Source organism: Rattus norvegicus, chromosome 16 (genome assembly GCF_021556685.1).
Source record: "Rattus norvegicus strain SHRSP/BbbUtx chromosome 16, alternate assembly SHRSP_T2T, whole genome shotgun sequence".
NCBI classification, from domain to species: Eukaryota; Metazoa; Chordata; class Mammalia; order Rodentia; family Muridae; genus Rattus; species Rattus norvegicus.
This window is the reverse complement of record NC_141549.1, coordinates 64,501,189-64,515,230: the sequence shown is the minus strand read 5'-3', so window position 1 is coordinate 64,515,230 and position 14,042 is coordinate 64,501,189. Positions and strand designations below refer to the sequence as shown.

Here is a 14,042-nt window from a genome sequence, read left to right as displayed (position 1 = left end):
GAGTGTGCCAGAGCCAAATTGTTTCCTTTTCCAGTGTCTACAAGTGTGCTTGCAAAATGTCAGGTGTTTAAAATGCTTACTGGGTGGATGACCTGTGCATAAAGAAGAGGAGGTTTTTGGAAGCAGTCTGCTGGCCCTTCCCATAGCCTCCCTGAGGATAAACAGCTTCTGGTCTAAAAACCACACCTCACTCTACCAGGTGAGGCTGGAGTCCCAGGGAAAACCCTACCACGGGAGAACCAGCAGAGCCAATGCTGTGCAAGCAACCCCTTCTCTTCTTCCAAGGGCACTATGGACTGCTAAGGCAAACTTGGGGAGCATAGAAAGCCTGGAAGCATTAAATGGTGTCGCATCCTCTGTGTGCTGACTGAAAGGGTTTATCATGGGTGTAAAAAGCTTGATGGCAGAGCCATCCTACATCAGTGAGTTAACATCAGGGCAGCATCCTTATTGGTCAGCATCAACCTGGGGTTCATATTCACAGCAAGGCTCCAGAGTTTGCCTCCTCCAGCATCTTGTTTAAAGCCCACTGTCTGTGGTGGCAGAGAATGATCACCAGGTCAAGAAAGGATCCCAACCCTATGCAGGAGTCTCCTCCCATGCTGCCCTGGACATTTTAATGACAAAATACCTGTATTTCTAAAAGGAAGTTTGGATCCATTTCTGCTGATGGAGGGGAGGGGGGTTTTAGCTTTCAGTGACCAAATTTCAATCACCAGAGAACAAGGAACTTTACCTATAAGCCAGGGAGAGTAAGTGAGGGAGGAAAGGTAAAAGGTTCAAGAGTAGTACACGCTAGCAGTACTTGGTGTCAAGATGCAGGTAAAGTTCAGTACTTTTAAGAAACCAGGTCCTCCAAATTGTTAGCTGCATCTGGACTTCAGAACCTCTTGCTTTTGTCTTTGACGTGGAGGCTGAATACATCCGGGCCACCTTTCTATATTCCTAGCTCCATAACCACAGTAGGCTGGGTAGTTTTAGGTCAGCTCATCCCAGGCTAGAGTTATCTGACAGGAGAGAACTTCAATTGAAAAAAATGCCTCCATTAGAGCAGGGCATTTTCCTCAATCAGTGATCGAGGGGGGAGGGCCCAGCCCATTGTGGGTGGGGCCATCCCTGGGCTGGTGGTCCTGGGTTCTATAAGAAAACAGGCCGAGCAAGCCATAGGGATCAAGCCAGTGGGTATCACTCCTCTATGGCCTCTGCATCAGCTCTCACCTCTAGGTTCCTGCCCTATTCGAGGTCCTATCCTGACGTTTTTTTCAGTGATGGGCTATGATGTGGAAGTATAAGCCAAATAAACTCTTTCCTCCCCAACTTGCTTCTTTTGGTCATGGTGTTTCATCATAGAAATAGAAATCCTGACTAATACATTCGGTAAGCTTCCACCTTCTAAAGCATCTCTGTAGTAGGTGCTCTGAGGTCTAATGATGAGTGGCCTCCTGCCCCCGACTGCAATTAAGTGAGCCACTTGGTGCACCTCCAGGACCCTGTACCTTGGGGCAGTGGTTCTCATCCCTTCCGATGCTCTGACACTTTAATGCAGTTCCTCACGCTGTGGTGACCCCCGACCATAAAATTGCTTCATTGCTACTTCAGAGCTGGAATTATGCCACTGTCATGAATCATAATGTAAATATCCGATATGCAGGATATGCACGACCCCCTTCGGGGGTCGCAACCCATAGGTTGCGAACTACAGAGGTCTTCTAGAGTCTACTTATGAAGCAGTTTTAGGGGAATCTGCATTTGGAAAAAAAAACCTCTAAAGTGATATGCCTAGATATTAAACAAGAAAGCAAGATGACTTCGCTCCAAAGTGGCAGGGGCTGTGAATTTCTACTTTCTTGGCCCTCCATAAGCTTCAGTTCCTTCAACTGTAGCTCTCCACCATCAGCCTTGCCTCCATGTTTGATTGCCACTTCTGAACTCTAAATAAACAGGTTCAGTTCAGTTAAAGGCACTTTTAACTCCAGTGTTTAGCCAGACAGAACTCCTGCGGCTTTCAGCTCCCTCATGCACCACAGCTGCCTACCTGGGACATGGAGTTCCTGGGCCAGAAGAGGACCAGAGCTCTACCATCTTGTCCCTGAAACTGGTGGTGCTAGTTTTTTTTTTTTTTTTTTCCTCCCAACAATAGACTTGGCTTGCACTGAAAACAACCGGAGTCTGAAAACAAAGCCAACCGGGATTTAAGTGGGGCCCCTTGGCTCCTTTTAGTAATCTTAGGCGGAGAAGGACGAAGATGTGAGCGCTCGATTGCAGACAAGTGGCTCAGATGCCAGGAAGCTGCTTGGTGACAAATGCCACCGAGACTCCCAGCAGACACCAGAGACTTGAGCTTTTGAAGGGATACAGAAACTGACATTTACAATTTTTATTTATAAATAAGATATGTACATACGGGCTTTAGCCAATGCAGCTTAGCAGTTCATTTTGTACAAAATGTGTCTCTCTGTTCAGGGTGAGGTATCTAGGGAACAGGACAGCGTAGCATCGTCCTGGCTTCTGGAAGGCAATCTCTTGACTAAGCTCAACCTCCTACACAGAAACAAGTGATTAGAAAAGATAGATACTATGTATGCACAGAGAAATATAAATATGTGTTAACAAGTTACTTCACTTCATAAAAGACATTAAGGCAGCTGGCTTTGTGGCACAACCTTCAAATACAGCCAGACTTACATTTTTGGCCATTTGGGTTCACTGGAGACTGAAGCAGGGAGAAAAGCAAAACCAAACCAAACACCTCAAGAGTGATGTTTGTGAAGGCTCATGGGTAACTTAGAATACTGTATTTTCAAGGACTTCTTAAAGCCTGTTGGCTGATTGAGATTTTGTTGTTGCTACTGCAATTAACACTATGCAAAATGCCACCCACTCTTGTCACAGAAAACCTGGTCCCTCTGCAGAGAAAAAGTAAAACTCCTTAAAAGATAAATGAACCCAACCTAGTATCTGGAGAGGAGCTTGGCCAGGAAAGGAAGGCTTGCCCTCCAGTTAGAGGAAGGCGTCCAGGGTTCTGGTTGCAGATGTACTGGCCATGTAGAAGTTCAAGTCACCCTCAGACCACAGGTGGAGCTCAGTTGAGCCCTGTCTACAGGTCGGAGTCACAGGGCAGCGAATTTTGGCAGGGCCGAGTGCTGCGAGATGAGGAACCGTCTTGGGAGGAGGCTGTCTTCTTTTCTTCTCCCTCAAGCACATCCATCGGGTTGGTGTAGGCCTTGGGTGGCGGTCGTGGCATCGGGAATCCGACCTTGAGTTTGCCGGTGTCCCTTTGCTGGGCAGGAGGAGGTCGATGCTGACCCTCGCTGTAGTACTTGATGGCGGGTGTGAGTGCGGGTTCCGGCCAGTCCACGTAGACGGTGCTGATGCTGCTGCGGCGTGGGCCTGCTGGGGGCGCCTTGCGACAGCGGCAACAACGCTCTTCACACCAGGGCGCAAAGCTGAGCGCCAGCGAGAAACCGCCCAACAACAGCAGGCAACTGCCTAGGTAGCCCAGCACCAGACTGTAGCTGACCTGCACAGTGACCGGTTGGGCCGGGGCAGCCAGGACGTCAGGATCTGCCAAGAAGTGGTTATACCAGGAGACGGGGATGAGGCTGAAGAGGCCGGCGGCGAAAAGCACAACCCCCGAGAGGCCCGCTAGCCCGAAGTGGGGCTCTTCTTGCCAACAGCGCACGCCGAGCGAAGCCAACAGCAGCCCTAGGGCGGTAGTGGCCAGTGAAGTGATCATGAGTCCCCGGGCCACCTGCACAGGCTGAGTCCCGAAGTAGTTCCACTGGTCCGGCTGGCCGCACTCGCGCTCGCGGCTGCTCTGCTCGCGACATATGTCCCACAGCCCCTGGTACAGCACCACGTCCACTGGCTGGTCCCGAAAGCCCTTCAACAGCCGCCAGCCCGGGGCCAGTGTACTGACGAGATTGAGCAGCAACCCACAGGGCGTGAGCACCATGCCCAGCGTCATCACCACCGGCGTCCGCATCCCGCGTAGCCTCGTGGGTCCCCAGCAGCTGTGGCTGCTCCGCGGCGCACCGGGTCCTCAAGTCTGCGAGGTTGCCGGGCTGGGTGGCAGCGATGCTCACCGCGCTCTCTGGGAGCTCTTTGTCTCCCGCGCGGGACTGTCCCCACTAAGCCTCTCACACCGAGTCCCCTCCTCTCTCGCGTCCCGACCGCTCCGCCCTCTCGCCCAGCCGCTGTCCCTAATCGAAACTAGCTCGAGTCCGGTCAGACCGAAACCGCGCGCCCAGGTGCGGCCCCGGCGGCCAAACCCTACCCGGTGGGAGGGGCGGGAGCGCCGGGGCCACTTGGCAAGAGGCGACCTCGGACTCTGAGGACCCGGACACCCCACCCCAGCCCGGCCGCTCCTCCCCGCCCGCCCGGATGGTTTAGGGCTCGAGCAAAGGTCGCCCCGCCCTAGCTCCCTGGCACCGCCCGCGCGCTTGTGGGAGGGACGAAGGGGGCGGGCCGCTCCGTCGTCTCACCTGTCGCAAGGCTACACCTTCCCCTCTTCCCAGTCCTTCTCTGGTCAGGTCGGAAAGCATCGCTACACCGCCCCCAACTCTCCCCAACACTGCCTGTGGGCCCTGCCAACACGAATCTCCTTGCACTCCCAGCTGGTGACCAGTGTCCCTTGAAAGTTTTGCGCTGCGGTCCACAGCCATTTGCAGCAGAGCGGTGGGTCCAGGATGCACAGGACCAGTGTGCACCGTGGTTTCCAGGCCCAGGGTTGTATCCAAGCAGTTGCACATGGAAACTTTGCTAGACTTGCTCAATAAAGGCTCCACGCTCTGCCTGAAGTTCAACTTGTAAGAAAGGGAGAGTATTTTGGGGTTGAGGAGTTTCGAAAGAGTTTTCTTTTTAGTCGTGTAAAGTCCTGCAGTGACTTGATGTGTATGTGGGGTAATGCGGGGGGGGGGGGGGGGGGGGGGGTGGGACTGGCTCAGAGGAGAATGCGGAAGGATCTGAATGAGGGGGTATTGTGAGGAGAGAGGGGCTAATATTGGGATGTAAAGTGAATAAATTTAAAAATTAATAAACTGAAAAAAATTCAAATGGATAAGAAGTTGACTCGATTTTCCCGTTCAGAACTTGGCAGGCCTATGATGTATTACAGAAACCTTGAGGTTCTACAAATGAAGTTCCAGATAACTGCAAAGGAATGGAATATAATTGATTATCACCCAAAGAATGTCACTAGCTTTTTTTTTTTTTTCATGAAAAAGGACAAACTTGTAATCAAGGAAAATATGAGAAGAAGCACGATTTTCTCCTTGATTGGTTAAAAATGAAAGCTTGAAAATCTGCTTTGGCAACGGTAGGAGCTAGTGATTCCCAATGTCACTGCTTTAGTGTACAGCCTTTAATTAACCAATGTGACAGAATACAATGTTTACCATCCACATGCTTAGGTTTCTTTTTAAAAGGTTTTTATAATGAGTGTATAATTACCCACAATAACATACTGTGTTTTGCTCATCGAATACCACCTTCTTTGGCACTAGCTGTCAAACTCATCTGAACATTCCCGTTGGCCTAGGTCTGAGCTGGTCTCATTCTCCCTAAATACCCTAAATACCTTAGGGATTTGGAACACGTTCACTTTATATTGGGCAAGAGTCATGCCTTTCCTTTAAAAGTCTTCTCTTACAATATTTCTCCGTATTCTTACAATGGAAATATATTTTTTTTTATAATTTTCCGTAATTAAAACTATTTACTAAAACCAGACGATTTAGTGTTGTAGATCACACTGGTTCCCTGGTGATGTAGCTTCAGGTGACTGTGGGCCACTAGATGTGGTTATTAGGACTCTAACCTTCATCTTGTACAGGAACAGTACAAGCTCTTAATCACTAAACCATCCCCATATTTTAAAAACTTCAACTGTTACTAAGGGTGCAGCCCTAGCTTGCTTTCTGTTTATATGATAAGACCAAAACCAACCTCGGAAGAAAAGGGTATGGTATATAAGACTTTGTACTTCCATAAGCACCCCGGTCCATTGTTGAGGTAACTCAGGGCAGGGACTGAGGCAGAAGCAGAGGAACCACTGCATACTGGCTTGCTCCTCAGTTGTGAGCTGTTTGCTTTCTTATACAACTCAGGACCACTTGCCTAGGGCAAGCACCACCCACAGTGGGCGGAGCCCTCCGCATCAGTCCTTAATCAAGAAATACCCCGCAAAAGACTTGCTCACAGGCTAAGCCAAAAGATGCAATTCTTCAAATGAGGCTCTCTCTTCAAGAGTAACTCTAGCTGTGTCAAGTTAACGCAACGTCACCACCCTATGAACCTACTATAGAATTCACTGGCTTACTCATTTTTAACTGCATAGTTTTACAGCATGAGGCACACTCCCATTGCCCAACCAGCAGCAGCACCCTGCTCCAGAGCTTCTGGATCTTTCCAAACTCATACTGACTGTTTAGCAGTGACAAGTGTGCTCCTTCATCTCTGAACCCCTCACGAAACACCACTCTACCTTCACAGAGTTAACTGGATGCTTCCTGTAAACGGAAGCCCGCTGTGCCTACGTCTAGTTTATTTCACTAAGCAGAATGTCCTGAAGGTTTACGTGGCTTGTAACTGTATAAACTGACCTCATGACCAGTCCATGGTGTGGTTAAAAGGAAGTTGATTTTTTTTAATTGAAGCTATGAGAGAGAGAGAGAGAGAGAGAGAGAGAGAGAGAGAGAGAGAGAGAGAGAAACAGCCAGAGGCATCAGGAAGAATCCAGAGCAGGGAGAGTGAGTAGTAGAACGAGCATGGCCAGCAGACTGGACCTGACCATGAGAGAAGCAGAAACATGGTCAAGGGTTAGAGGGAGAGGGAGGGGGAGGGGAGAGGAAGAGGAGGGGGAGGGGGAGAGGGAGGAAGGGGGAGAGGGAGAGAATGCAAAAGAAAAGAGAGCATAACTGAAATAGCAGGGTTATAAGGAGAAGGAATAGCTGGAGGGGGAGGGAGGCCATGAGCTGGAGAAGCTTAGGGTAGGGAGGAGCTGAGAACTAGGATGCTGTAATGAATTCAGAAATTTGTAACAGGTACCTGTCATACTAAGGGAGCCTGGAGGCCACCATGCTCTTTGATATGCTAATAGGCACCCCAGATAAACATTAGTCCACTCCCAGTGTTAAGGAAAATGGTTCCTTTTCGTAGAAGGGAACTGGCTTCTGTCTAACAGAAGGAATCTGTGAAAATGGAGTTTCCTCTGGACCTAACAGTAACATGTATCATATTCTTTTTCAAGGCAGAATAAGCGTTTCCTGTGCTGTTTGGGCCTTTTGTGTTTATTATGCCTTTTCTCAACAGGCACTGGGTCCTTTGAACTCTTTAGGGATTGTGAACTATGCTTTCAACATGAGTGTCCTGACGTCTTCTGATCCAGTTCTTAATTCTTCTGAGTCAGGTCCAGGAGCAAAATTTATCCATATTCTCTCTCTCTCTCTCTCTCTCTCTCTCTCTCTCTCTCTCTCTCTCTCTCTCTCTGTGTGTGTGTGTGTGTGTGTGTGTGTCTGTGTGTGTGTGTGTCTGTGTGTATGTGTCTGTGTGTGTGTGTCTCTCTCTCTATGTCTGTGTGTGTGTCTCTATGTGTGTGTGTGTCTGTGTGTGTGTCTCTCTCTCTCTCTCTGTGTGTGTGTGTGTGTGTGTGTGTGTGTGTGTAAATCAGAGAACAATTTTGGAGAGACAAATGTCTCCACCTTCAGTTGATTTCTGGGGCTGAATTCAGGTTGTCAGGTTCATGCGGCAAGGACCTCTGACTGCTGAACCATCTTGCCAGCCTTTATCTTATTATCTTTGGTTTAAATAGATCTTTAGAGAATCCTATTTCTCCACTTTAAAAAGTACTTTCAAATTAAAGTACCTTAAAATACTTTGCTCTGATGCAAAGAACAGAGATGGATGGATGTTGGCGTTTCCACTGGGGTTTGGATAGGTGTTTTCAGAAAGAATGGAGAAAGGAGATGTAATCTCAGAGTTTAGGGAACCTTGGGAGGAGAGTTGTGAGTTTGAAGCCAGCATAGTGCTAGTTAGAAGGTGCTTTGTTTCCCAACAGGTCACCCAAGGCCAGCATGGTCCCATGAAAAGAGGTTTTTAATGAATTGGGGGGGGTGAGGAAGAAAAGAAAGAGGGGGGAAAGGGGAGAAGGAGTCAGGATGTCAGTCATTTATTCAGACCATGATGTAGATGCCATGTAATGAATGATGCGCACAGGTGAAGCATACACAAGGAGTGTGTGGCAGTTGCCATAGCAACAGACAAAAGTGGGCCCTTGTCACCTGGGAATGATGTCATCAATGGATTCAGAGGCTGACTGTAAAAAAAAAAAAAAGTTTCTGATGCTGACACACAGTGAGGCCCTGTAAACTGTAAAGAGGTGTATTTTAGTGGCTTTGTTGCCTATCTCACCAGCATGGACAGCACGACAGGAGTGAGCTTGCTTCTGTCTGTCCTGCGGTGGGAACCCCCTGAGCAGCTTACTGTTAGGTCTCAGGAAGTGCATGGGTACAGGAATGGCTGTCTTGACTTAGCTCAAGCTGGAATAAATACTTTATAAAAACATTCTCTAAGGACAAGTATTAGAAGTTACCGACCACCTCTTCCACAACTCCCATGTAACACCAAACCCTTGAGAAGGGCTGGATCCACTAACAGATCTTGATGCTTAACAAACAGGCCCAGATGCCTAGCTCAGTGGTAGAGTGCGGGCCTAGCCTGCCCAGGGCCCTGAGGTTGATCAGTATTACTGCAAAAGCCATTTGAAATGGTGAAAGAAAGACCAGATGTTTGCGTGAAGAGAGACAAGTTCTGGGATGAGTTTTCACAAGTTTAAGTACCTGGACTAGGTTGCTGTTACTCAGCTTTTCTCTCGCTGTGACAAAACACCAAACAAGGAAATGCTTGCTTGGCTCATAGTTTCAGAGGTTTCCATGCACAGAAACTTCCTGCCTCCCCACCTCTGGCAGGGCAGTGCATGAAGGTGAAAGGCTATAGAAGAGGAAACATGCTCGTACCGTGGTACGGAGGAACACTGGGGACAAAAGTCTATCTTTCAAAGTCATGCCTCCACAGATTAACTTCCTCCAGCCAAAGACCCACATCTGAAAAAGACACAAAGACCTCAGCTATGAAGTGGGCTAAGCCATGAAAAGATCAGAGTCTCCATGAACTGGAACCATTCCCTTCTCAGAGACCCCACCTGTGAGCACCTTTGCCTCAGACCCAATCCTTCAACACAGGAATCTCTGGGGGTACATTCCAGGTCCACCCCCACAGTAGACAGTCTATGGGGCTAGGATTAAGAGCACTTGTTCACAGTAGAATGGAAATCCCCTGAGGCCCACATTGCTATGCTGAAACCACACTGGTGAATAGAAAGTAAAGTATGAGTGAAGCCAAGGAAGCATTTAGCAAGAGGGTGCCCATAGGAAGAGGGAGCTGTCACTCACTGGGATTGGGTGGGCGGAACCCTATGGGTGATACCTGGCTGCAAGAACACAGCTTCAAGACTGTAAAATGATCATTTGTTCTTCCTACCTGATAGCTTTTGATTACCACGATCTTTCTCCCCAACCCTGTCTTTCAGCCCTTGTAACCATATTTAGGACAAGTCAGAGTAACGACACACCATAAAGTATGGGGAAATGGGCTATAAGTGGCTGTCTCCGTTTCTTTTTACTTGCTGTGTTAAAACACTGTGACCAAAAGCTACGTAGTGAATAAGAGGATTTGTTTCGTTGCCTACTGTCAAGTTACAGCCTATCATTAATGGAGAACTCAAGTCAGGAACCCCGTAGGCAGCGTTCTGTTATTCCACACAGCATCACCTCTGGTCAGGGAACTGGTTCATGGCAAAGGGAACAGAAGAGACCACAGGGGATGTTGCCTGCTGCCTGCTGCCTGCTGCCTCACTCCCTGCTTAGCTAGCTTTCTGATACAGCCCAGGACCGCCTGCCTAGAGATGGCTCAGTCCCTCTCACATCAATGATCACTCGAGATGCCCTCAGGTCAATCTGATCTAGGCAATTCCTCAGCGGAGGCTTTCCACTCAGATGACTCCAGGCTGTTCCCGGTTGGCACTTAAAACTAAGTAGAATGCTGTCGTGCAAGAAAAGTCACGTAGATGAGGTACAACTGATGAGCCTACTCTGCATATATCACAGCTATTTGAGACCTCTCAAACCCAGGCTAACTGACTTGCCCATTTAACGTTTCAAAGCAGACCTGACCACCAGGTCCTCCCAGCCTATCTCAGCCTCTGCCTGTTAAAGGGAGGGTTAGTATATTCTGCCCACTACCCTAAACTTCTCCAGCCCAGAGGCTGGGCTGCTCTTCCTCATATAATCCAACCATTTTGGTTACTCATCACTTTGGTCTACCCTTTACCCTCCTGCCTCTTGGTCTGGCTGTCCCCTCCCCGCTTTCCTCATATGGCTCATGGTCATGTTCGCTCTGGACTCTCCCTGGTGTGTCTCCCTCAGATCTACAGTAACCGTCCTCTTCCACCACAGCAAGGAGCAGTCATGCCTTTGTTTTTATTGTTTTTCATCGTTCATTCCATCACCTAATAAACATATGCATCCATGCAAAATACCAAAGTAACCAGGATGTAAATGCATCGATGACCCTCAGAGTTGTCCCCATATTGAGCCTCTCTCTGCCAGGCCATCCCTGGGGACCACCTGCCTGCTCTCTGTCAATACGCAATAGTCTGTACCTTCTAGCGTTTTGTATTATGGAGGCACGGGGTACACTTAGCCTGCAATAGAATTTACCTTGTAAATTGCAGCTCATGGACTTTCCAGTTTGATCACAGGGACCACCTAGAGTGCCTGAGTCACTCTCTAAGGGAACACAGTGATCCCCCCTTTAATTTACAAGGGCCCAGAAAGTTCTTGGGCTAGGAAGGACAATTTCTGCTTTTGAAAGCACTTTACGATTTGCCTCTATCTTAGAATCAGAATTATTGTGCATGAAAACAGGTCGGGTGCATCGTGAACATTATGCTTTGAAACGTCTTCCAGCACCTTATCTGTGCCGCGTGAGCAAGCCCCAGGTATCATTTACCAAGGGGAGGAAGGAGCCCTGTCTACTTTCCTGAGTCACACTTTAGTTCTCTCCGCTTCTATTTCTTTCCTACTTCCTCTCTATAGACTCTTTAAGCTGATTGGCAGTACTCCTTTGGGGTAATTCCACTCTTCATTGTCAGCAAACCAGCAATTCGGTCCAATCACAAACACCAAACACAAATCGGTAGCAGCAGCTCAATCCAGCAGAAACTGCAAGGCTCCACCCAATTGACAGAAGTCAGCAGAGGTGGCAAGAATCAGCCATAACACCTTGAGAAGTTCCTTGGCACATTTCACTCTATGAAGTAAGACCATAGAAAACCAGTGAAAACTAGCAAAGCACTGCAAGGCGTAGCAATGCAAGAGCACCTTTCACTGCCTGGGGGCTTTACCTATACTCACTCCAACATTACATGTCCTCTCAAGCACCTGCTCCAGCAAAGCATCAGGTGCCTTCTCCCTTGTCTGTTTCAGCAAACCATCCTCTCTCAAGACAGCGTTCAGAAAAACAGCACGTGACACAACTGAGTCTTCAAAGAAATCAGAAATGTCCAATTCAGAGACCTTGTGCCACCCAGCTCTAACTCTGACTTCCTCCCTGGCCTCTTCCTTTCCTCAGTCCTCACCATCTCTACCTCCTCATGCTATATAACCCAGATGTACTGGCTGGTTTTGTATATCAGCTTGACCCAAGCTAGAGTCATCTCAGTTGAAGAAATGCCTCCGTGAAACCCAGCTGTAAGGCATTTTCTCAATTAGTGATCAATGAGGGAGGGCCCAGTTCATGGTGGGTGGTGCCATCCCTGAGCTGGTGGTCCTGGGTTCTATAAGAAAGCAGTTTGAGCAAGCCATGGGAAGCAAGCCAGTAACCAGCACCCCTCCATGGACTCTGCATCAGATCCTTCCTCCAAGTTCCTGGCCTGTTTGAGTGTCTGTCCTGACTTCCTCGCAATGATGGACTATGATCTGGAAGTGTCAGCCAAATAAACTCCTTCGTCTCCAACTTGCTTTTTGGTCACGGTGTTTCATCACAGCAGTAGAAACCCTGACTATGACACCAGGAAAAGGTCTTTTTCCACAGCTTGTGTTCCCCTTTTCCTTCCGAAGCTCTGCATACACCTTCTTCTTCCTCTAGGGTTCTGTCTGCTTCTTCTGATCCACCAATCAGATCTTTGCCAGATGCTCATTTCTCTGGTAGTTTCCTCGTTGCTGGGTTAAGCTACCCTGTCGTATGTTGTACTTCCGTCACCCTGCTTCTGTCAGCCCACTTGCCACACCCTTTACACTTCAGTTCTACCTAGTGTGTGATTCCTGTGAGCTGGGGACTGCTCATCCTCTCCGTCTGTCCTTGAGACCTGTCTTGGTGCTGGCCCACTCAACCAACTGAGTTTGTCCCTTTCTGCTATATATTCTTCAGTATTGTAGCCATAAAATTTTCTTAGGACTGGGTGCCTGGCCAAAATAGATAGTTATACACGTCTCCTCAGAGAAGCCTGTTTAAGGAATTTAAAGGCTCCTTCAGAATGAAAGGAGTCTCGGTTGAGGAAATGCCTCCATGAGATCCAGCTGTAGGGCATTTTTCTCAATCAGTGATCAATGGAGGAAGGCCCAGCCCATGGTGGGTGGAGCTGTCCCTGGGCTAGTGGTCCAGGGTTCTATAAGGAAGGCTTTATTATAGTCTTCTGATGAGACTATGCTAGTCTCCAACATAGTAAATAAGGAACAACAGGCTAGGTCGGGAGATTCATAACCAAGAAATGGAAGCCTTGGAAGTTTGCTCCCACTGCAAAAAGGGAAAGGAGGAATTGTACTAAGTATAGCACGAGATTGCAGAGCCGGCCTGTCTGTTCCACAGGCTCCTGAGCTGAATCTGAGAACCAAAGCTTGACTCAGAGCTGCCAGAGTCTGTTACTAAGGACAGCACTCCCCATGCCAGTTGGCCCCAGATTCTCCTTTCTGGAGAGCACACCCCTACTCTCACCCCTCACCCCTCACCCCTCACCCCTCACCCCTCACCCATCCCCATCCCATCCCCTGCACTTCTGTAAGGAGCTGTTGACAGCCCCAGGGCTCAGGACTGTGAGCATCCACTGACTATTTCTAAGCATTCTCACTGAACTTCCCATTAGTCTTCTGATCCCCAGAGCCCACCTACCACAGAGTGGCGACCATCTGCACTGAATTCACCATGGAAAGCCACATCGCAAACTGAAGTCAAGAGAAGTCACCAACCACATCAGTTTGTGGCCAATAGATGCCAGCAGGTTCTCTGTTGCTGGCCTCCATATTCTGTAGTCCATGATTAAAGCTTTGAACATTACTGCTTGTCTTCCTTATGATAAACCCAATTCAGTAGGGTCAAGAATACAAGTTAAACTGAAAAAGAATTAAACTGTAACTTTTTCTCTCCTTTTTAATGATGGCACTGCCATAGACTGTGGACATCTTGTGTTGATACAGAGTCAGCTGGTTATGTTTTTTAGCCATGTATACCAAAAATATAGACTATAAATAAAACCTTAACTTAAACCTAGTCCTTAGAAACTCAGTAACACATTACTCTGTTTGTTTGACAAACCCTTGATTTTCTTGTTTTAACTCTTAGCTCTGAGAGAAGTTTTCCTCAACTTCATGATCACACCATGATGTGTTCTTACCAAGAGAATAATCAAGCATAGACCAGAATTCCCAAAACTATACCACAACTCTTCCTCATTTTCTGTGTGACTATGTATGTATAAGTGTGTGTGTGTGTGTGGTTGTGTATGACTGTGTGACTGTGTGTATGTGACTGTGTGTTGTATGCAACTCTGTATGTGTGACTGTATGTGTGTGTGCATGTGTGCGTGTGTGCGTGTGTGTGTGTGTGTGTGTGTGTGTGTGTGTGTGTGTGTGTGTACCTACAGAGGTCAGAAGAAAACAAAGGCATTCTGTTCTACCACCCTCTACCCAAGTCCTTAGAACCAGGATTTC

General features: G+C 48.1%; 2 protein-coding genes across 1 annotated transcript; both read right to left on the bottom strand.

Annotated features, from left to right (window-relative positions):
• The window catches only part of Erich1 (glutamate-rich 1), a gene marked incomplete at its 5' end in the record, with an annotated part of 52,793,804 nt that overhangs the window by 19,149,133 nt on the left and 33,630,629 nt on the right, over positions 1-14,042 (bottom strand).
• On the bottom strand, positions 2,363-4,087 carry Cldn23 (claudin 23). The gene is given in 1 exon segment (NM_001033062.1): positions 2,363-4,087. A coding segment is annotated over 1 exon segment (888 nt). The 5' UTR covers positions 3,986-4,087; the 3' UTR covers positions 2,363-3,097.